Source organism: Micropterus salmoides, unplaced genomic scaffold (assembly GCF_014851395.1).
Source record: "Micropterus salmoides isolate LMB-PRFRI ecotype aquatic unplaced genomic scaffold, ASM1485139v1 Ms_hic_scaffold_2667, whole genome shotgun sequence".
Classification (NCBI taxonomy): domain Eukaryota; kingdom Metazoa; phylum Chordata; class Actinopteri; order Centrarchiformes; family Centrarchidae; genus Micropterus; species Micropterus salmoides.
This window is the reverse complement of record NW_024041892.1, coordinates 1-22,671: the sequence shown is the minus strand read 5'-3', so window position 1 is coordinate 22,671 and position 22,671 is coordinate 1. Positions and strand designations below refer to the sequence as shown.

The following is a 22,671-nucleotide window of genomic DNA, read 5'->3' as shown; positions in this document are numbered from 1 at the left end:
TTAAGCTTGTTTTTTTTTTTTTTTAGCTCAAGTTACTTTTTTCAGCACATTTTTATGTTGCCCCTAGCTGTTGTGTACGCCCAGCTTATATCCTGTTGCTGCTGCAGCTGACTGACCTGACTGAGCGCGTGATTAGAGTTCAACATTTTACCCTGAAGTGTAACATCTCACACATCCGTGCTGTCCAGTTTAAAAGAAGACTTGGAGGGACGACATATTTTGGCACTGCTTTCCGGGTGATGCAAGTAAAGATCAATGCTGAACCTTAAATTCTGCACCACAAGTCGAACTGAAACTTGCAGCACAGCGTTTGCATTATTGGTAAATTAAAACTGTTTGTTTATTAATAAAGACTAGCCTCTGTGCTGCAGCAGTCGTTTACATGTTTGATTTTGTAGTTTTTCTGCCGCCTCAGTGTCAATGTAAAACTGCTTCTTTGGGACTTCTAGAGCTGAAACAATGAATTTATTAAGAAGTTGATCAGAAGAATATTAAAAACTTGATACATTTTTGGATTGCTTTTCTTTGGCATATAGTAAATGAACATCTTTGTTTTGTTTGGAAAAAAAAAAAAAAATTTTATGGCGTCACTGGAAAATTATATAATGTATTTTAAAATATTAAACATTTAATAGACAAACACATTAAATAACAAAACAACCCAACCGACTTGGCATCTGTGTGGAAAAACGATTTAGTTACCTTTGAGATGACCAGAGGCTCCGGCTCGGTCCTCCCCTCAGGGGTGAAGCCCCAGGGTGCTTTGCCTCGGAGCAGCACCTCCACCAGCTCTTCACCCTCCTCTTTCCTCTGCTGCCCCTTGCCTCTCCACATGTGTACCTCCCTCCACCACTTCATCCTTCCCGCTGAGACTCTCAGGTCGTCTCTGTAGTCCAAGGTGTCCATGATGCCTGGGCTGACTGGGATCCATCAGCCTCAGTTCACTCTGAGAGATTCGATTTTGATACGCAGGAGTTTGACTGCCAAAATGTCTCCTTAAATTTCACAGACACTTTTTGCCCTTAATTAATCAGCCATATTCTGATATATGAATTAAATTAATTGATTAATTATATATGGAGACATCAAACTACCATATATCTTAAGATTTTTGGACTGATGGTTGGGCAAAACAAGCAATTTAAATATGTCAACTTTTACTATTTCTGACAATTTTTTAATCAAATGATTTATTATAGAGAAAACTATTGGAAGAGATATATATATATATATATATATATATATAGAGCTCAGTGTTAATCATTCATAACTTTTTTCCCCATTTAGATTAAAGCTGGAAGGAACTAAAAATATTTTTAAAGTGTAAAATATTATAACGAATTATGTTATTTGTTTTAGTTTTCTAATTTGATTATTCATTTGGCTTTTATTGATTGATTGATAAAATAAAATTTGCAATTGCGTGAAGAATTGGGCAACTTATTGTATTGGCTATGGGTGTTTTTTTTTAATACATTACCAAACATACAAATGAAACTTCAAAAAAACAAAACAAACAAACAAAAAACAAACAAACAAACACACGAAGCTTTCACAAAGTAAGCAAACATGAGAAGTAAAAACACAACTACCTTAAGAAACTGCATTATCTGACACCTTTGTATTGATTCTCAGGACCTTCAGCTTACTTGAAACGCTGATCTCTGCAGAAAGCTGTGAGCAAACCTTTCACACACGGACCAGCAAGAAAGAAGAGCAGCAAAAGACGTCGTTCTCCAACAGGTGAAGCTCCCGCAGGTGATGCCTCGCGCTCTGCCTCACTAATGGTTAGTTTGAACCGTTTCTCGTCCTGTAAAGTCTCTCTCCAGCCCTTCAGAGCAGCTTGTGTCAGCTCGCTGCCATGACCATCTGTTCTCCACCGTCCCAACACTTCAGAGACTCCCTCAGTCTCCTTCAGCTGCATTACATTATCGATGATGTCACCACGCCCCTAGCGGCGACGTGCAGCGTCATCGACTTCAGGTGCATCACGTAAACCTCAGTCTGTTTCACCCCTCATGTTCAAGGTGTTCAAGTTCTGGCAAGTAAAGTAAGCAGAGAGATCTTTCATTATTGTGTCGTTTCTGTCATTGTTTTTCTTTCATTTTTTTTCATTTTTATTCAAATTTAAATTCAAATTAGCTTTATTGGCATGAATGTGTAGCTACATATTTTGCCAAAGCCACATCTAAATTGCATCAGGACAATTAATTTCATGCATTTCATTAAATTCAGTATTACTTTTTTCTTTCCCTCCTCAATTTCTTTCTTTTCTTTTTGTTTATTCATCATTCTTTATTTCTTTTGCCTTTTTTTTCTTCTCTTTTTTTTTCTTTCTGTTTAATTTCTTTCTTTTTGCTTTCTTCTTTCTCTTCTTCTTTCTTCTTTCTTTCTTTCTTTTCTGTTAATTTCTTTCTTTCTTTCTGTTAATTTCTTTTTTCTTTTGCCTCTTTCTTTTTTCTTTCTTCTTGTTTAATTTCTTTCTTTCTTTCTTTCTTTCTTTCTTTCTTTCTGTTTAATTTCTTTTTCTTCTTTCTTTCTTCTTTCTTTCTTCTTCTTTTTACAGCGTACCTTTGCTGGACTTCATTCAGGTGCTCTTTCTGTTTTTTTTTCCACAAACATACTAGGCCTACCTCTCTCACTGTGGGCTACACCACTGAAGGAACAGTATGATATGATATGAATACATTCTACCCTGAACTCTGATATTTCTCTGATGAAACACCCTAATTTCAACTATTATAATTTAATGTGTTAAGAATGTAACATGGGTGAAGATAATTAAGTGTTTCCAAATCTATATAATCCATTTTTTAATTTCTCAGTTTAAGGGTTCCTCATACCTTTAATATAATTATAATCATGTATATATTGTCACATCAAACAAATTCAGGGTCTTCAAACGGATCACAGACAAATTTAATGGTTTTTTTCCTAATCACACTTACTAAACCTGTAACCCAAGAAAGAAAGAAAAAAAGCATAATTCTACTAATTAATCTGCTAGTTTTGATTATTTATTCAATAATTTCAGCATCGGGACATCAGAATTTGGCATTTGGTCATAAGCTAATGTATTGGTAATGCACGTAAAGTAAAAAGTTGACCTGATGAGGGCGCTAGCGGAAAATTAAGAGGATAACCAAAAGTTATTACAAGTCATTTTGAGGTAAATTGCCATCCACAGAACTACTGGGCGCTGGAAGAGATTTCTTGTTTCTCAAGTTGAAATATGTCTTTGTGGTGGATAATTTTTTTCTGAGCAGCTCATCATCTATATAATATTTACTTAACCTTTCTTATCAGGTATGCCATTGTCCCTCATAGCCAAGAAGAAACCAAATCAGATATATGTGGAGCAGGAGGTCAGGACCCCACAAAGGGTTGCATTAGTGCATTTATTGGACACTATTTTAAGTGGTGGATTAATCCACGTTTGGTGGTCTAGTGAGTATTTAGGAAAGCAGGATGGTGGATGTGGGACATGTGAGCCAGTGCATCAGTGTGGCTCATTGTTTTGTGCTCAGCTTTTTGAACAGCAATGGAGCTCTATGTCACAGGGGAAGAAAAATGTCTTTTAACTTTAACAGTTTCATCTTGCTGCCACTTGGTGTCATCAGTGATTTTCTTTCATCCAAATCCGTTTTTTTTGCCATATTTTAATGGTTTTTTGTGACGTAAAAAGTCACACAAATATGTGTCTGTTTTTGTTGGGAATTCATAGCAGTTTTGTTCATGTAAATTCCACTAAAATGCAAGCAGAGTATTTGAAACAGGTCTCATGTTGTTGATTAAAGCACAGATGGAGCATAAAGTATCTCAGGAAAATTACAAGTCAGTCACCTGTTCAACAGGGCGGCTTTGTCATCCGACATGTTTCCTGAGCAGGTTCCCAACATAACCAGAGGTTAGTCCCAGGTAAATCAATGTTTACCTACTCTGGCTTTCATATCTTTTGGCAGCAGAGAAGGAGACGACTACCAGTTCAGATCGACTTCAATCACACACAAGAAATGAATTTACTCGGGAAACATTCACTAAAAAATAATACATAAAATACTTTCAACTGTAGGGTCTTTAGGTGGTGTGCATGTTTCAGGACTCATGTTCCACTATGCTTTTCGTCCTTTTGAACCACAAAGTAAGTTATATTGAGCAAATATTTGCAAAACGACTGTTTTCATTATTTTCTTTTAGCTGAGGTTGTATGATGGATTATTTATTGCAGGTTGAGAAGCTGAAAGTCATTATGTGATTCCTCCAGACAACTGAATTTGCTTTTAATCTTAATTTTGAAAAGTCAGTAAGTCTCTGATTTTCAGTATAGTGAAGCTTTGACTAAACTTTACCTGTTTGTAACCCATTATTTTTTAATTATTATTATTGGTTATGACAAAATACCAAATAACAAAGCCAAATCCACTGCCACTGTAGACTGTAGTCTCACCACTAGGATTTCTTGTAAGCTATTTTACCCATGCAACATTTTTTCAATCAACACTCAGTAGTATACATTTTCATGATTACATGCATTATGTGCAAATGGACAACATTTTTAATTTAGTTCAGCCTAACTTCTAAAAACATGTTCCTGAAAATATTGTTAACACCCATTTAATGCAAATAATGAGTTCCTTACATAAACTTAAAACTTAAATTCTTACCTCTTTTAAAAAAAGTCAGGAAAAAAAAAAACTATTAAAACCAGTCCACATTAATCTCACAATAACCCTTATTTCTCAGTCTGGGATTATTATTATTAGGTCTCATAGTCCAGTTTTACACAGAAAGTTCACATGGCTCTGAAAAGAGATAAATGAAACCCTAATAATGCTCAAAGACATTACAAAGTTGCATTATGGGAAATGTAGGATCCGGTGTATTTGGACCTTGACTCAGTCAGGATATCTCTGCCTCACTGCTTAGAATTTCCTTTTCTCCCAGCTTTATGGAAATGCAGGACTGAATCACTGAGGTGCTGTTGAAAGTTTTACTGAAAAAAAGAAACTGTGTGCATTTAATTTTACAATTGATCATTTAAGTACAAGAAGATCAGTCATTGAGAAACAGACAGAATCACAGTCTGTCTGAAAACAGCAGTCAGACGTCAAAACGCAAATTGGAACCAGTTTTACTTGCTTGTAATTATTGATATTATTAACAGACAGACAGACAGACAGACAGTTGACTCACTCACCTTTAAGAACTGTCACCTTAATTGTCAGTGCAGCTTCACCCAGAGGGGTTGGCTGCAACTCTGGGTGGCAATGTTTTTCATCAAAGGGCATTAAGTTTGGCCTGACAGGACATCTAGCCTACTTACAACATCCCAGATCAAGCACTCAGCGGATGGTCCGTGTTCGGCACTGTCAGCGCAAGACTCAAGATAGAAGAGGTGGACTGTTTTAGACCAGTGATGCTTCGTGCTCAAACACAGTTAAGATGGACCATGTTATCATCTTGTTGCTGCTGTTTAATTTTCAGCCAGTGGCAAATTAAACAAATTCACTGCACAGTGCTCAGGGTGTGTATATGCATGTATAGGCCGATATAGCCTTTGTATTCAAAAATAACTGTATACAGCCCATTGTTTTATTTAATTTGATTAATTTTATATTTAATACACATTTAATTATCTGTTAAGTTCTCTCTGTGTGTGTGTGTAGCATTTCGTTATACAACCTTGTGTGTTATAATGACAAATAAACAACGTTGTACCTTGAAATACCAACACTTTGTCACACTTTCTCAAAGTATCAGCATTTGGGAAGAACGGGCTCCTACTCTGGTACGGCACTCACAGCACATACTCAAATATAGTGACGGTGCTTCAAACAAAGGCGCTGTTTTATGTACCTTAAACGTCCCTAATACTCCATTATTAATCATTAACAGTTTTTCATGGGTTGATATGGACGTTTTAGTAATTAAGAGAGATTTTCTGTGATTTGTGCTTTGTTTACAGGGTTATAATGTGAAAACAAACAAACAAACAACAATTATTAAAAGTCTGTTTAATGACCTCTTTTAAAGTAAATCAGATTTAAGGTAATAGTGTCACATGTTTCAATGTTAGAGTGCATTGACAGGTTTCACAGGACGTCTGGTGGTCTGGTGTGTTTGCAGCCTGGAAGACAAAATGAGACGAAACACGGAAAATTAAGTTTCTCCCTCCTCTGCTTCATCAGGACTTTTTCCAGCTGAGGCCACTTCAAACCAGTGAGCACAGAGAAATAAAAAAACACAAAAACTAAAGTTTCAGATGGGAAGTAACTAATACTGTGTTCATGTAGGACCCCATCGCTCAGAGTAAGAAGCTGATCTTTAATAAGCTCGTTATCCCACCTCTATTCACCTTTCTAATTATCTGCGTGTTCTTTTCCTTGTTCTGGTCCGTGACCATGACCATGACCATGACCATGACCATGCCCATGGCCATGCTTCTTGTGCCCGTGTTCGTGGTCTCCTCCTTTGTGATCGCCTCCTTTATCATGCTTGCCTCCATGGCCCTTGCCCTTGTGGCAGCCGCCATGAGACTTCTTATCCCCTGACTGAGGGTTCTGGTCGCAGCCAGCGGCGTCTGTTGAAGCACCAATCAGAAGAACATTGTATAGAGAATATTTGTTTTAAGAATAAAGCTAACAAGACTATATATCCAGGCTGGAGATGAAATATGTTCAATCCCACTTGAAAATGCGAGACAAGACGATATTAACTGTGCATCTTACCTGAACAGGGACTGGACATTTTCTGTCGACGGCGTTAGACTTTGTGGCAGATGACTCCTTATTGACACAGTACTAAATAAACAAAAACAGGGAGGTGAACTTTCAGATAAACCAGTTTGAGTAGATGGAAAAATACAGGCATTTCACTCTATTTTTTGTGAACAAACATGTCCTTGTTCAGTTTGATCAAGAGTTTTTGGGAGATACTCCTGTCTCTTAGTAACAGAGATTATTGTTTTTAGTTTATTTACCCCGTGCTTGAAATCATAAAGGCTGAGCACTGTTGTTGTTGGAGGGCCAGCATGATTAGCATCAGCAACTGTTGTTAACAGAGCAAAATATTTGTTCCCATGCATCTTATCTCATGAATCTAAGACGATTGTCTCTTTAAATCATAAAAACAGAGCAGAGTTTTGTCCCATGACAACTTATCTTGTGATTCTGAGATAATTATGTCTTAAAGGGACAGTAGGTGATTGTGATCCACTACACTTTTTGTTAAATTCAGCTCTGCGTTCTGAGAGTTCTGTGCGTGTCAATGCTGGAGAAACGTCGGAGATTTGAAATTAAAGGGGGAGGATCTTCCTAGGAAGCACTGAAGGGATGGGTGCATTTGTTTAGTAGTTTAGTTCAAATATAAACAATCCTTCTGCATCACTTCCTCTACATTTAAATTCCAAAAAACAGAGCAAAATCATCACAACACGTCTCATTATTAATTGTTTATTCAGAAAAACAGAGCAGAAACTTGTGATTCTGAGATAATTATGTCCTAAATTCCAAAAAAAACAGATCAAACTTTTATCCCCCCATGCAACTTTTCTTGTAATTCTAAGAAAAGTGTCTTGTTTTTTCAGAAAAACAGAGCAGACATTTTATTTTTGTGAATGAATTAAGCTTCCGTAGGTTTGCTTATTTTCTCTGTGTGCTGTGTACGTTTCCTCTGAATGAACAGCAACAACTTTGTTCCAGATTCTGACTTTAAATTCGACATGCTGAGCATTTGGATTTGTCTTTGGCTCATCACTACTAAGCAGCACTACTAACATTATACTAAAATTAAGTGGAATATATGCACATTTTTTCAGGTTGTCAACAAAAGACAAAACTCACTACTTTGAAACAAGCTGATCAATTTAACCTTGTCAAACTCTGCAAAGTACTTTCAAAACCTTTAACATTGTTTTACTGGTTTTATCTGAAAGCCTCATTTCCCCGTGCAACACCTGCATTTCTGAAGCTGTGTACTTACATGAGCTTGGAGAGCAGTCAACAACTGTGAGCGGAGGGAAGATGCACTATAATTATTACACTCTCTCTCTGCACAGCTGCATTCTTGTCCCGTCACGTCAGCGTGCGGGTGGAGTGAGAGGTGCTGTCGTGGAACATCAAACCCCGCCCTGTCAGGTGTTGGATGTTTGTTGATTTGCTCCTTAGCCAAACTAAATCTTGCCACTTATTATGACCTGATGTTTATTTATAGGAAATATTGTATTTATATAGTACACTCCTTTGTTGAAATAAAGAAATTTGCATATTTTAGACCATTAAGTAAAAAACACACACTTTGTTACTAATTATACACATTATATTTTTAAGATTGTTTTCATGAAAGGCTGGCTTTTTTTTATGTTTTCTTATTGTCGAAACTCCCCAAGCCCAAGATGTAACAAAGCCAAATCCAGTGCAACATAAAACCCAACTAAATATTAAATATATGTATTTTATACACACATACATACCAGTTTTTATTTTATCAGCCCAACCTCTAAAAACATGTTCCATAACATCTGTTTAATGCCATTAATGAGTCCCAACAGTTAGTTAAAGGGTTTCTTAATGTTTAATGAGAAAAAAACATGTGTTTTAGTATTTTCTGAGACCACCTGAAACAAAACCTTTTATTTCCTACTGCTTTATAAAAAATTAGGAAAATACCCCATATTTCTCAGCAGGTCTTAAAGTCCAATTGTACACATAAAGTTCACAGCTGTAAAGTCCTTTGTGGCTCTGAAGAGAGCTTTCCAAAATAAAATACAACCCTAATTATGATGTCAGATATTGTGATGTTGCTTTATGACATATATAATTTTAGTACAAGGTGATCAGTCATGGAGTTTGAAGAAAGGTCCACAGTCTGAAAACAGCAGTCAGGCGCCCAAATGTTGATTTAAACCAGTTTTGCTTGCTTTTAATTATTTCTAGGGTTTGCAGTGTCTGCCTGCAGGTGACTCACCCAGCTCCACCTGCCACACCTCCAGCAGCTCCATCCAGAGGTGGTGACTGGAGCACCAGACTGCGTTAAGACTTTTGAAATTTTCTTTAGGCTGCAAAACTTAGAGGCTCCCGATAAACTGAAAAATCAATATAATGGTGCTTAGGTTTGGTCTGACAGGACTGTCTGCCTGGAAGGCTCTGCGCAGGGCGAAAAGAACTCCGCTAGTACTTTACTGACCCCTGTAGCTTCGCAGCCCATATTTTAAAGAAACTGATGTTTTTAAATTTTTTGTTTTTTTTATGGGTTGACATGGGTTGATGCTTTAGTGATGAAGACATGTTTGATGTGATTTGTGCTTTGTTGTAATGTGAAAATGAACAACAACAATATTTTAGAAGTCGGTGTAATGACCCCTTACCTTCATTTACTCTTTTATTTGAAAAGTAAATCAGATTTAACGGAACAGTAGCTTTATTTAAAGTATTACATGTTTTAATGCAGTTTCTTTCAGAGGGAGAGTAAAATTACAGGTTTCACAAAATGTCTGGTGGTCAGTGTGTCCGCTACCTGGAAGACAAAATGAGACAAAACACAGAAAATTAAGATATCTCCCTGTAATTAAGTTTAATTCATTCAGATCATTCAGTATTCTCTGCTGCTCTGTAGTAGAAGTCTATGACAACACATTTTCTGCTACTGAGCCCTGCCCACTTCAAACCAGCGAGAAGAGCACGGAGAAAAACACAAAAACTGAAGTTTCTGAAACCAAAAGTTTTCCACTGTGGCAGAAAATCTTCCTCTTCATTGCTGGGATGAAGAAGCTGATTGAGAAAAAGGATTTCAGGGCCTTTAATAAACTTTGTGTCTCACCTCTATTCACCTTTTTAACTATGTCCATGTCCTTGTCCTTTTCCTTTCCCTTTTTCTTTTCCTTGCCCAGGACCATGAGCATGTGCGTGCTCAGGAGGACCATGTGCATGTCCAGGTCCATGCCCGTGGCCATGTTCGCCTCCAGAGCCCTTGCCCTTGTGGCCATCCTTGTGAGGCTGCTTATCGCCTGGTGGAATGTTCTGGCCACCGCCTGGGGCATCTGTTGGAGCACCAACCAGAAGAAAGTCCATTAAAGAGATTTGTTTCAAGAATAAAGCTACAGGAAGACAGAGCAAACTTGTTCAGGACAAACTTTTACTGAAACAGAAAATAAAGAGATTAACTGTGTATCTTACCTGGAGAGGTGCTGGACATTTTCTGTAGACGGCGTTGGTCTTTGTAACAGATGACTCCTTAATAACTCAGTACTAAAGAAAAGGAAACAGGGAGGGGCCCTTTCAGTTATAGCAGTTTGAAACTCTCCATTTAAAGCAGTTTTCCCCCCCCCATGCAGTTTTTCTTTTGCATTTTAAAGCCGGAGAAACCTCTGAGTCTTTCTGCATCACTTTCTCTCCATTTAAATTTCAATAAACAGCAAATTCTGTGTTCCCATAGAAACATATCTTGTTATTAAGATAATTATCTATTTAGAAAAACAGAGCAGAATCTCCTGATTCTGAAATAATTATGTCTTTGATTCCAAAAGACAGAGCAAAATCTTTTTCCCTATGCAACTTTGTTTTATCAAACTTCCGTAGGTTTGCTTCTCTTCTCGGCGTGCTGTGTACGTTTCCTTGACTTTGAATTCGACACGTTGAGCATTTGGATTTCTATTGTGTTTAGCTGATCACTTCTGAGCAGCTGTTCAACGTTACACTAACATTTTTATTTAATTTAAAGTCAAACTCTGCAAAGAACCTTTAGACAAGTTTCAACTAAAAGCCTCATTCCCCCGTGCAACACCTGCATTTCTAACAACAGACGATGAACCTGCGTACTTACATGAGCTGGAGAGCAGTCAACAAATGTGAGCGGAGGGAAGATGCACTTCAATAAATACACTCTCTCTCTGCACAGCTGCATTCTTGTCCCGTCACGCCAGTGGGTGGAGGGAGAGGGCTGTCGAGTGAAATCAAACCCACCCGTTGTCAGGTGTTGGATGTTTGTTGATTTGAATCCCAGCCAAACTAAACCTGTTATCACCTGTTCTTTATTGCAGGAGATGAACAGGACATGTAATTATGGTATCTCTGGTTGCAATAAAGAAATGCATTCACACAATTAACCCTTGTGTGGCTCATGTTTTCTGAGGTGGAACCACCGCTTTATTGTATACCAAATATTTACTTTATCCCAATTAAAAGCAATAAAAAGAGCATTTTGATTAAAATGTACCATTTACCCCTGTTAGATCATATTATAAATAATAATGCCATCCGTTTTTGTTTGTAAAATGTAAAATCAAAACCAATGTTGGTGGATATTTTATTTTGAACCAATTTAAACGAAACAACGAAAACATTTATGCGAGTCCATCCATCCATGCCAGCCTCTTCAACACGTGAGGGGCAGAGTTTTCCTTGGTTGTGTGTTGCATCTGTATTTCTTGCACTCGTGCATGTATACTGTGTCTTTATTTCCATCCTGGGTGCACACACCTCACAGCTCTTCTGTTTGTTGCTGCAACAGAGAATAATGAAAATACTTCATATGTCTCTCTCTTTTACACACACACACACACACTATAACTGCTGGTCATGGTGATAAAGTCTGACAAAGATCGGCTGGTTGCTGACGAACTGGTCCCGTGGTGGTTACTGACAAACTGGTCTCGTGGCTGGCTGCTGAGGGGGCCCTGAGGCTGGCGGGTTTGTTTTGGAGCTGGCTCAGTGTCTATCTCCTCCTCTTCTTCAAACTCAGACTCTGAACTGCCAGAAATGTGATCTTCAAATTATGAAAACATCTCCCCTTCATTCATTCATTCGTGTGCAATGCAGAGCCAAAAACCTGTTCTCATTTGTTGTGATCCACCTGCTATTTGCAGGTGGGACCGAGTGTGAGAAAACACAGAACGGTTCCCTTCCACATATGCAAACACGTACATTAACAGCAGGCTTAGAGGAGGACAGAGTGAAGGGACACGGCACCCAACACTTTATTAAACCAGTGGACCCAAACACCACATGTGTAATATGAATGTGTGAAGTTGTTTTAAATGTTCTTCACACAAAATTAAAAAAGCCAAGGCCAAGGAGTCTGAGGTTGTGTGTAATAAAGATAAATCTAATCATTTTTCGTTTGGTAATCATTGACAGGTATCTGCTGCTTTGATATTCATCTTTCACTCTTCCTTCTCTTGTCTTTTTTGAGTCCCTAGCTTTAAAAGGCAATGCTAAATCACTGAGGTGCTCTTAAAAGTAATCAAGCACCTTTAATCAAATACATTTCGTATCAGTCACTGAGCGTAGAGAAAAGCGTGGGTTCATTAGTCTGTCTGAAAACAGCAGTCAGTAATAAACCAGTTTTTCTTGAAATCATTCATCCTGTTTGGTGTAAAAGGTGAAGCTGATTGATTCACATGAACCGTCTGTCTGTAATTTGCAGACAGACAAACCTGTCTTCTTAACTAACACTGCAGCTCCACCCAGAGGTGTTGGCGTCAGCGTCAGACTGCATACTATTTGTTTTCTTTACGTTGTAAGACTAAGAGCCTCCCGGCAAACTCAAAAAACAAATCAAATGTTTCATCAGAGGTGCTTAGGTTTGGTCTGACAGGACAGTATGCCTGGGAAGCTCAACTCAGGGCTAAGAATACTCTCTGTAATACTATTTTACCTACCCTGTTAAAATGTGAAAACAAATAACACACTAATGAACACAATTTACATTTACACATTTTGTTCCCACTTCGCTTCCACATCTGAGTGTGTCAAACGATTTTTAACTGACTTTCCTCTTCCCTTTATCTTGTCTATATCCTGAGTTACCATGATGCATCTTTATAGAACCAGAACGGTTTTAAAGATCTGAGGCCGTCTTGTAAAGTGCAAAAGCATCGTTCACATGAAGCCAGGCAGAGAGAGGAAGAGTGTCTTCTTCTGGAGGTTTGGTGGAGCAGCAGGGAGATGAAGCTCTGCAGATGGAGGCCGGGGTCGAAGCTCTCTGGATGTTTCAGATGTGCAGATGTGCCTGCAGTCTGTCTACTTTTTTGCAGGTCCGTTTCGCTCACGCCCAGGAAGACTCAAGTTTTACACATTCTTAAAAGTTTTGACTCCCTAAACTGGCTTTTTGTCACCTTAAGCAGTCCAGTAACTTTCCTTTTGTCAGGGATTATTCGCAAAATAATGCAGTAAATTACTGGTATTAAGCAAAGAAGAACAAAAATTTGAAAAATTTTTCCTGTGTGACCTGATCCATACGACCAAGTACTAAATATAACTAAATGAAGGATTTAATTATATTATGGTGAATGTGTTTCAGCACAAACAGCATATCTCAAATACTGACTCAAAAGATTATAAATAGTTAAAGAGGATTAACAAATAAATATCCACAAATATCTAAATCTAAATTCTCTCTGGTGTTTGGCTTAAATGCTCAAAGTAAATAATAGCATGTGTTTTCACATTATTCAAACCCAAATCTGGTGTTGCATTGCATTGTGGTCCAGTTCCTGCTCCTGTGCGCTCTGATGGCCCTAAAAAAAATGCACAAAGACGACACTGTGTCATTGTGACCTTTGACCTTTTTATCGTAAAGGGGTTTCAGGTGCACTTAACCAGCAGTCATCATGAACATAATGTGTGGCTGGACCTGTGGTTTTCTCTCACTCCATCAAACTTCACGTTGTTTTTAAAACATCCTTTATTTTTGACAAACGTATGTTTTCTTTGTAGGACAGACATAAGATAACGTATATTAAAAATGACAAAGTTGCTCGTTCTAAATGTTGCCTCAAGATTAAGCTGTAATTTTTTTTATTAACACCTATCTAAGCTCCCTTATCAATGGAAAGAATATCACAGTACATTTTGCACTTTTTAACTGATAGAAAGTATTATTACTTTCTGGTCTGGTCTGTTTCTTTCACTAATGCATAAGTCAGTGAGGAAAAGGTGAACATGCTCCAGATTTATCACGCTCATGATGTCTGAATCATACTTTAAAAACATTTATGCTGCTTTTACCTTACTACAGACGATTGGGACACACTTTGTCATTAAATTTCACCCCCGGGCTCATACTCATACTGCTCAGAGGATTGTGGGTCGGAAAACCAGATAAACAGGCTGGCACGTCGTGGACATCCTACTGGGTAAAACAAATCTATTTCTGGCATACTAAGTAGTATGGTGTGGGTATTACGTAAACACACTGAACTTTCAGACAGTTACATTTAAATACATCTCCTCTCTTAAGAGACATTGTAGACAACATTACCAGATGATTTAAGTTGATTTGCAACATTGCTTTTTCACTTTTTAAAAGTTATGTTTGTTTATTTATTTCTCTTCATTTCTGTATTATGTAGATTTTTATTTTAACTATTTCTTTCTGCTTGTGTTTTGTGATTAGTTAATTTTTTTGTATTAAATTTGTATGATATTGTATAATATTGTTGTTAATATGTTTTATTTATAAAAAAAATTACACACATTAAAAAAATCTATATTTTATTGTGATATTTTATGCATTCTGTCAGGGGATTGTTGCATTAACGTGTGTCTATTCAAGTAGTTACGGTACGAGTTCTTGGAGCAGCCAAAAAGGACAAAGAAAACTAGTTTTACATCAACAATTTTACACCATATTTTCTCAAATAAGTAACCAATAATAATAATAATGGTTCCAAAGTCATAAAAATATTAATTAATTAATTTAAATTGTTTTTGTTCTGTTTCAGTCACTGTGGATTTGTTAATGTCAACCGATATGTAACATACAACTGCCACAAGATGGCAGCAGCTACATTTGAAGCACCACATGGGAGCTGTGCAAGTGACGTACCTGCAAATATTTCACAATAAAAGCCTTGTTATGAAATGAAGGGATTCTATCCAACTGAAACGCTAGAGGGCTTTTAATTTGGAATGTATACAGGCAGTATTCATTTGAATTACAGCTTAATATAATATATATAATATATAACAATATATGTACAGCTCAACTGAGTGGATCAGAAAACAAGGAGGCTTCAGACTAAAATATAAGCAAATATTATCTGGTGTGTAGGTGCCCATAGAGCATGTGCAGTATGCATTCATTCTGGTAATTTCTTTACAGCAGTGGCACTTTTGGCTTCATGCCCCACTGAGGAGGCTAAAGGCTGCAGATAGACCCACATTACTTCCTGGATTAACACACTTATTTTAACCCAAACCATGATCTTTTCCTAAACTTAACCCTGTAGTTTTTGTACCTAAACCTTCACTGAGCAACTTTATTTTTAAAGAACAGAGGCCCCTCCATGGAGCCTCTAGATTAACGTTCAAAATATAGCAATTCACTGTAAAATGTTCATACACATTCTTAAAATGTGCTATGGAGGCAGTTTCTTTCATCAAAATTAAGTGCTTATTGCTTATTTAGCCTTTCTAATTATCATGCCTTATACCTCTGTTGTCTTTGACTTAAAGAGACATGTAAGGTGTGTCATAAAATAGAAATATGCAGCAACAGTAATCACACATTCTGGGGTTATGTTGTAGTAATTTATTTATTTATTTTATTATGTCCCCTCAGGGGCTCGTAGACAAATCTGAGTAGCTTGTATCAAAATTTTAGGCAAACAAGCACCAAATGAACATTGAAGCACTCCCATTCTGCTGGCACTTTAATTAATATTTCTTACGATTCTCAAAAATGTACGTTATAATCAATGGCTTTGAGTACCGCCCCCAGCTGCACACTGCAGTGAGGGTACTTTTTTGTTTTGGCATCGAGGTGTCACAAGAGACGCTTTGAATTTTCACTGGAAACACTATCAAACCTTACAAACCCTACAAAGTGGTGCGTACAGTTAAAGGCTTGAACAGCGATGCCAAATTTCTGCCACATGTGATGGGCGGTGGGAGAATGTTTCCCTCCATAAGTACAGCTTACATGGGCCAAGTGAGGAAACTACCACTTTTATTTAGTATTTTCTTTGCAATTAAAAACTCAGAACATGACGGGATGTGAGGAAAAAATGCTGAGGGTAATTGGAAAGTTTCAGATATGACCTGAGGCAAACGTTGTTGGAAAAAGGCTGCTTTTGGTGATTTAAATACAGAACTTTTAAATATTTATGTCTATGTTATGTAAAAAGGTATTACAGCGCCGTTTTATCAGTCTTACAAAGACTGTGAGCTAATGGAGAGCTGATGGAACAAAGGAGACTCCAGCTATGTTAACTCATTTTAGGACTTTGGTTTCATCCCTGATGAAGTGGATTTGTTCTGTGTCACTTCATTTCTACATCAGCAAACACAAAAAACATCCATTTTGTCATTATTTACGACCAAAAGAACTCGAATGCGTGACCCATTTTCAACTTTGAAGCAGGGATCTTCTGTCATGCTAAGCCATTTTCACTGTCAATGGAAACAAATGTTAATATATAAATTAAACGATTTATAAAGCAATTTTGGATTTATTAAAATGTCGTGAGTACAGAAAACCTGAGATTGTGTCATTCTAAACCAGGATTTCTGGAAATAAACAGAAAATTTAACAACAGATTCAATTCGCTGGGTTGCTTTGAATGTTAACATGGTGAATAAAAGCAGAAGTACAGAGAGGACAAAACATGACTGCCAAGAGGGATTTGATCAGTGTTGTGACACTAAATAAAGAAAATACATTTGCAAGCCTAAAACCCTGCTAGCTTCTCCCAGCCCAGGTAATTCTGCAACAAATTGAGTGTAGACTTAAAAACTAACAGCAATGTGCTAGGGGCTGTGTGAAGCTTAGGCACAGCATTCACTCACTCTCACTCATCGTCAACCACTTATCCTGTGTTCAGGGTGTGTGGGGGGGCTGAAGCCCAATCCCAGCTGGCATTGGGCGAAAGACGGGTTATACCCTGGAGAAGACGCCAGTCCATCACAGGGCTGACAAACAAACATACACACTCACACCTGAGGGCAATTTGGAGTTGCCAATTAACCTGGCTTCAGATAGAAGCCATGCAGACAGGTGAGAACATGCAAACTCCACACAGAAAGGCTCGAACCTTCTTGCTGCCCTTTGTCATGGTATTGCTAACATAGCATAGTTTAGCAAGTACATCTACAGCGTAAATTTACGCTGATGTAATGTGATGTTAGGCAGATGTAATGTTTTGTTATGTTATGCTATCTTAGTTTAGCATATCAGCATGCTAACAAGCTCAACGGCTTCGTCGACTTAAAGGTTCAGTGTGTGAGTAGTTTTAGGGCATCTAGTTGTGAGGGTTGTGAATTGCAACCATAGACAGTATGTTGGACGAAGCCAGCAGTGAAGCCAGTTTTGGAACAATAAAATACCACCAGAGGGCTACTTCCTGTTGGCACCAGCGTTCTACTGCGCATGATCGTGCAGCATAACGGTGGTTTAATGACGTAAACAACGGCAGAAACACTGTAATTCCGGTAGCTGCATAGCTGCGCCACAAAAATCTCATGGCTCAGTGTGTTTGTCTGACTAGGATCGGTCACTGATTAATCAGCCCACCTATGAGGCTCACCTGTCAAACACCAACGCAGCGTCACTGATCGCTGTATAGTTTTTTAGATTGCAGAGAGTTTATAATCTAAGCAATACGGTTACATCTCTCATGTGCGACGGGGTGTCACAGGGTTTTGACGTCATTTTTGGGCCTAAATAGATCCCTCCATGCAGGCTTTGGTTGGCTTCACTGTCCGATCTAGCTTACCCCCTTGATTGCAACCGACAGCTGACGTGGCATTCATGCAATATACAGCTGCAGTACAGTACGGAGGCTGCAGTTTCAGGACCCCCGCAATCCTGGGACCTGATGGTCGGATGGTCCCATTTTCCTTGCGAGTTGTAAAGTCATTCTTCAGACTTCAGGGTGTGTTCATGTGCTCTTAAGTCGGAACTTGATATAAACATGGACGCTACTACAAAGATGTGTTGGATTAACATTATCAGAGGGTATAAACAACACGCAGACATCTACGATTCTTATATCAATTTAATTTCTAAATCCAACCACAATCCAAATATCTCTTTCTTTTACTTTAATAGACCAGACGAGTACTATACTACTACTACTACTACTTCTTGTACATATTCAACACAGTGAAGAAACGCACTCTGTAGAGCAGTTTGTCTGTTTGGGTGACTGTAGAAACATGGCAGCGCAACATGGCGACTTCCATGTAAGAGGACGCGGGGTATGTGTAGATAGAAATGTCTCATTTTAAGGAAATAAAAACGTAACAGTTCATTCTATACGGTCTTTATACAGTATTTCACACTGGGCCTTTGAAGCCAGCTGCTGATGATATTTTTTGAAAATTAAGAAAGATGAAGTGGTCACAAAAAACATAAAGTTTCATCCTCTGTGGGATAGGTGCTGCATGGTAACCCGGCCAACAGTTGGATATAGTGGATATATTTGCTTTTGCAAATGTGACATATCTCTAGAATCTGAGAGCGACATCAGAGACGTCATCGCCAGACAAATCACTTATCTGAAGAAATAGTGTCAGACAGACGAGAGTTTCTGAGGTGGAGAGGTTTTCAGTTTATTTCCGTCAATTCTCAGCATCCTTTGGGAGAGTCTCGTGAGAGAGAGACCTGCCCTCTGGATTACAGAGGTGAGATGTGTAATTTAACATGTTAATGACATGCTCCACCAAACAGCGTCATTAAAGTTACACATCGATGTCACACTGCATCTAAATCCACAGTACTTTTTGTAAGTTTTCCACTATCCCTCACTCATGCTCATTCTCTAATCTTATCTTGATCTTATTATTATTTTATTTGCCACATGCCACAAAGAAAAGTCACATGAAGGCATTACAAAAGACGACGACGCAAAAAACACATCAGCAATGCTGTCAATAGTCAACATTGTGACCCTAAAGGACTCGAGAGTATTCTTGCATCAAAAGATTTACAAACAGCCCTGAAAATACGTCAAGTATTTCAGCTTTAAACCCTTAATTCGACTTTAAATTACTTGATGGCTCTAGTTTCTCTTCTCTTCCTCCCTGTCTTTCCCAGACTGCAGCCTGTAATTAAAATGATAATGATCCGTGTTTTAAACCAAGCATCGACTGTGACGTCAGCAGTGACTCTCGTTTCACCCCGACACTCTGCAGGGCAGGAGGAAACACAGCTGGATTAGCCTCCGCCTGACCGGCTCGCAGCGCCGCAAACCCCCGAGCACACTGCACACTGAGAGTTTGTGTGAATGAGGGATGATTAAACACAGAACTGCAGCAGCAGAAGAGTTCACTTCCGAAGTGCCATTGATCCGTTTTGCACAGAAGAACAGAAATGATGATGTATTCAGAGTGGATCTGAGTAGAGTGCTGAATGAAGGATATTCTCTCAACTTTACATATAAGTCACGGCATCATATAATTTCTACCTGTTGCTTATCTAGATCTAATGTTGGGATTTGAGGGCAATGTGAGTTAGGGTTAAGGTTAACACCATGGAGCAAATCATTAAAACAGAATCAAAGCAGAAATTAGAGCTTCTCAAGACCAAGACAACATGGGAGGGAGGGAGACTAGAGTTGTGAAAGACCAGAGTTAGATAAAAAGCCAGAGCTTGAAACATTTCATTAGGCTTTTAAAGACAAAGACCAAAGAAGACATGCCTTGGACAGAACACATGGAAAGACTGGAGTTTATAAACCAGAGCGCATAGACCAAAACCTAAACTAGAAAGAGTAACGCCAGAGTTTAGAAAATGCAAAAAAACTAAAGCGAAAAAGAGCAGATTTTACAATGACAGAAATTAGAGCTCATAAAAAGTGTTAAAAACACCAAGACCAGAATATACGGTAACAAGACAAAGAATCTACGGCCATGCCACATGGGAGTTTCAATAGTTTTGCAGGTGTTTGGAATCTTCTGTAGACCATGATTGTCTGTATAAACTTTATGGAGATCCCTCAAATATTTGTTGAGATATTTCAGTCTAGACCAAAGAAAGCGGACTGACAGACAGATGGAACATTGCTATCCGAGACCAGGCAGCCAGCATGGCTAAAGACAGAAACAGAGCGTACAAAGACCAAGTCTGAACTTATAAAGACCAAGATCATGGAGTAGGAAGTTAAAGACAAGAGCAGAAACCAGAGCTTAAAATACAGAAACTAGACATTAACAAGACCAATACTTGAGCTTAGATAGACTTCAGAGAGTGTAGAAAGGCTGAGAACAAAGCCTAGAAAAGACTGATGTCAGACCTACTGAAGACCAGAACCTTAACTTTGAAAGACTGGGACCAAATATTGAAAAGTTCGAACACAGAAAGACCAGACCAGGGTCAGGTTTCTGTATTTTTAAGGCCTGAGCTGAATTTGGCCAGAGATTGGACCTGAATTTAGAGAGGCCATGAATGCCAGAGATTAGCGGACTCAAACCGGTTTCAGAAAGACTAAATCATTGCTTCAAAAGACTGAGATCAGAGTGAATACATATCAAGACCAGAAAACTAAGATGAGAGCTAACTGAGAATAAAAGAGCTTATAAAGTCAGAGAGTAGAGCGGAAACTGGACAACTAGAGCGACAAAATCAGCAGCTTTTCTCTGTCATCAGGTTTTAAATCTTAAAGCCTTGTTGACTCATCACAAGCTGCCTTTACCAACATTAAACAGTAAGCTGAGTTATGCAGCAAGCGATTCTGCAGCACGTTGGACACAGGAGAAGGACTAGAGCATGACCTTCATCTAAACGCTGGATCTGTAACCGATGTTTGCCTTCCCATTAATTTCCCACGGATTAATAACATAGTTAAAGTGTCTGATGTTGTTCAAATCTGATGTGATACAGCTGTTTGGTTGATGTTCATGTGGAAAATATATTGGCTTTGGGTCTTGACAGACAAGTGTGGGTTTTCCATTACTTTAATACAGCTGGAGATTTTAAGAGAGCAACTAGTAGTCATTAGTAGTATTGCAGTTTAGGCCACTTCTTCACCAACAATTGTGGATGCTTGGTAAATGACCCTTTGGCATTACTTTTTAACCCCTTTAGTGGAGTAAATATGCTACATCTGGTTAGACTTTCAAAATAAAACTATTTTAACCATTGTGAAATGGCATGTGGTTAACGTGGTGAAACATCGCAATTTGGTTAGGTTTAGGCACCAAAACTACTCGGTTAGGTTTAGCAAACATAACAAAAATAACTTTTTCTTTCACAGGGGAAAGAAACACCGGTTTTCTTGGGAAAAGTCTGGCTTCTGACCCGTCAACCCAATGACCTCCTTACTTGAACTTGTCTGTTTTGAAATGGTATGTCTACTTTTAGCATTCAGCTATGATGCTAAAGGGCTCCTCCGTGTGTTAAAAACTGACGCCAAGGGGACAACTTGAGTGTTAATAATATTATTAATATTGTTACTGAAGAATGTCTGCGTGCAGACTGTGAAGCTACATATGAAACATCTGAGGCAAACACTGAAACATTCTGCACAAAAAGATTTTGATGCATTCACTACAGAAATATAGGTTGTAGACTCCAAAGTCCATGTTGGTTTGGCTGCCATAGCATTAATATTATTCACACCAGCAGCTCTAGCTAACTGAAGAAAGCACAACAGACTCATCAGAATAAATTTTCTTCCCAACAAAAATCTGAAAAATAATCTCAGTCCTGCCATTCAGCACCGTCCAAACGCCACGTGTATTTTAAAGCATGCTAACATTGCTCTGTTCTTTGCCGTTCAAAGCTTCTGCATGCTCAGCGGAAACGTCACAGTCCTCCATTTTGGGACAGCGAGGAAGTGGAAGTGTGAGGGATTATCATTGTACAGGAGAATACGCAGATAAAACAAAAATCCCATTCACAGCCACCAACAGAAGCACACAGAGAAGAAAGTAAAGAGACAAAAAGGCAGTGGAAACCTCTGTGCTCTGTCAGCCGTTTGAAAAGGGACACGTAGAATATATTCCACTGAGGATGAAGATGCTTTATAGCTGTGGGATAAGTGGCATTATAGACCTGGGTTTGCAGCACATTTGGGAACTGAATCTGGGCCGTGGAGTAGAAAGGAGAAACAAGTCTTTAAATTGGACGTGAAGCAGGTTTTCTCTCGACAAAATTATCAAATCGAGAATATCTTTGGCTGTGACAATAAGTCAAATGATTACTTCACAGGTGCTGTGGTTTAAGGTTTAAGGATTTCAAAACATACAATCCACGTTATCCACGTTATAATATATTTTTTAAACCTGATATGGGTCTGTCCAAAAAAAAAACATACATTGCAAGTTTAGTTCCTTAATACAGTATCAAAGCTTAAATTTACACTATAGAAATACCAAATAAAATATATGTATTTACAGAGACTTGATCCCCATGCCTGTATGTTGATTCAGTGACCTTTGTCTATAAACCCAGCTTTCCAGCTCCAGATACGTCTTACATTTAAATAAATCGGTAAACACATGCATATTTTTACTTCCAGACAGTTATCCCAGAGGAGGGATAAAAAAGCTACACCGAGAACATGATACAATTACCCCCAAACAAGTAAATACATTTTTCTCATCAGTGATTGCAGTTTGACATGAGTTACACAAACCATAATAATACGATGGGAGACAGTTCAGCTGTAAACACGATGACTGCAGAAAGGTAAATTTGGCACCAGACGGAGAAGGCAAGTAAACAACAAGGAGG

At 38.3% G+C, this 22,671-nt stretch overlaps 1 protein-coding gene and 1 long non-coding RNA gene across 2 annotated transcripts; both read right to left on the bottom strand.

The window, feature by feature from the left end:
- Positions 1 to 5,997: 5,997 nt before the first annotated feature.
- On the bottom strand, positions 5,998 to 9,204 carry LOC119919322. The gene is made up of 6 exons (XM_038739732.1): positions 9,122 to 9,204; positions 8,965 to 9,024; positions 7,981 to 8,128; positions 6,729 to 6,800; positions 6,346 to 6,580; positions 5,998 to 6,127 (listed from the first exon to the last, which is right to left on the bottom strand). Exons 1-6 carry the CDS (start codon positions 9,202 to 9,204, stop codon positions 6,093 to 6,095), a joined length of 633 nt encoding a protein of 210 aa, XP_038595660.1. The 3' UTR covers positions 5,998 to 6,092.
- Positions 9,205 to 9,350: 146 nt separating this feature from the next.
- LOC119919323 lies at positions 9,351 to 10,906 on the bottom strand. Its single transcript, XR_005447673.1, has 4 exons — positions 10,819 to 10,906; positions 10,173 to 10,244; positions 9,817 to 10,036; positions 9,351 to 9,513 (listed from the first exon to the last, which is right to left on the bottom strand). It is a non-coding gene; the product is annotated as an uncharacterized LOC119919323 (long non-coding RNA).
- Between the last annotated feature and the right edge of the window lie 11,765 nt (positions 10,907 to 22,671).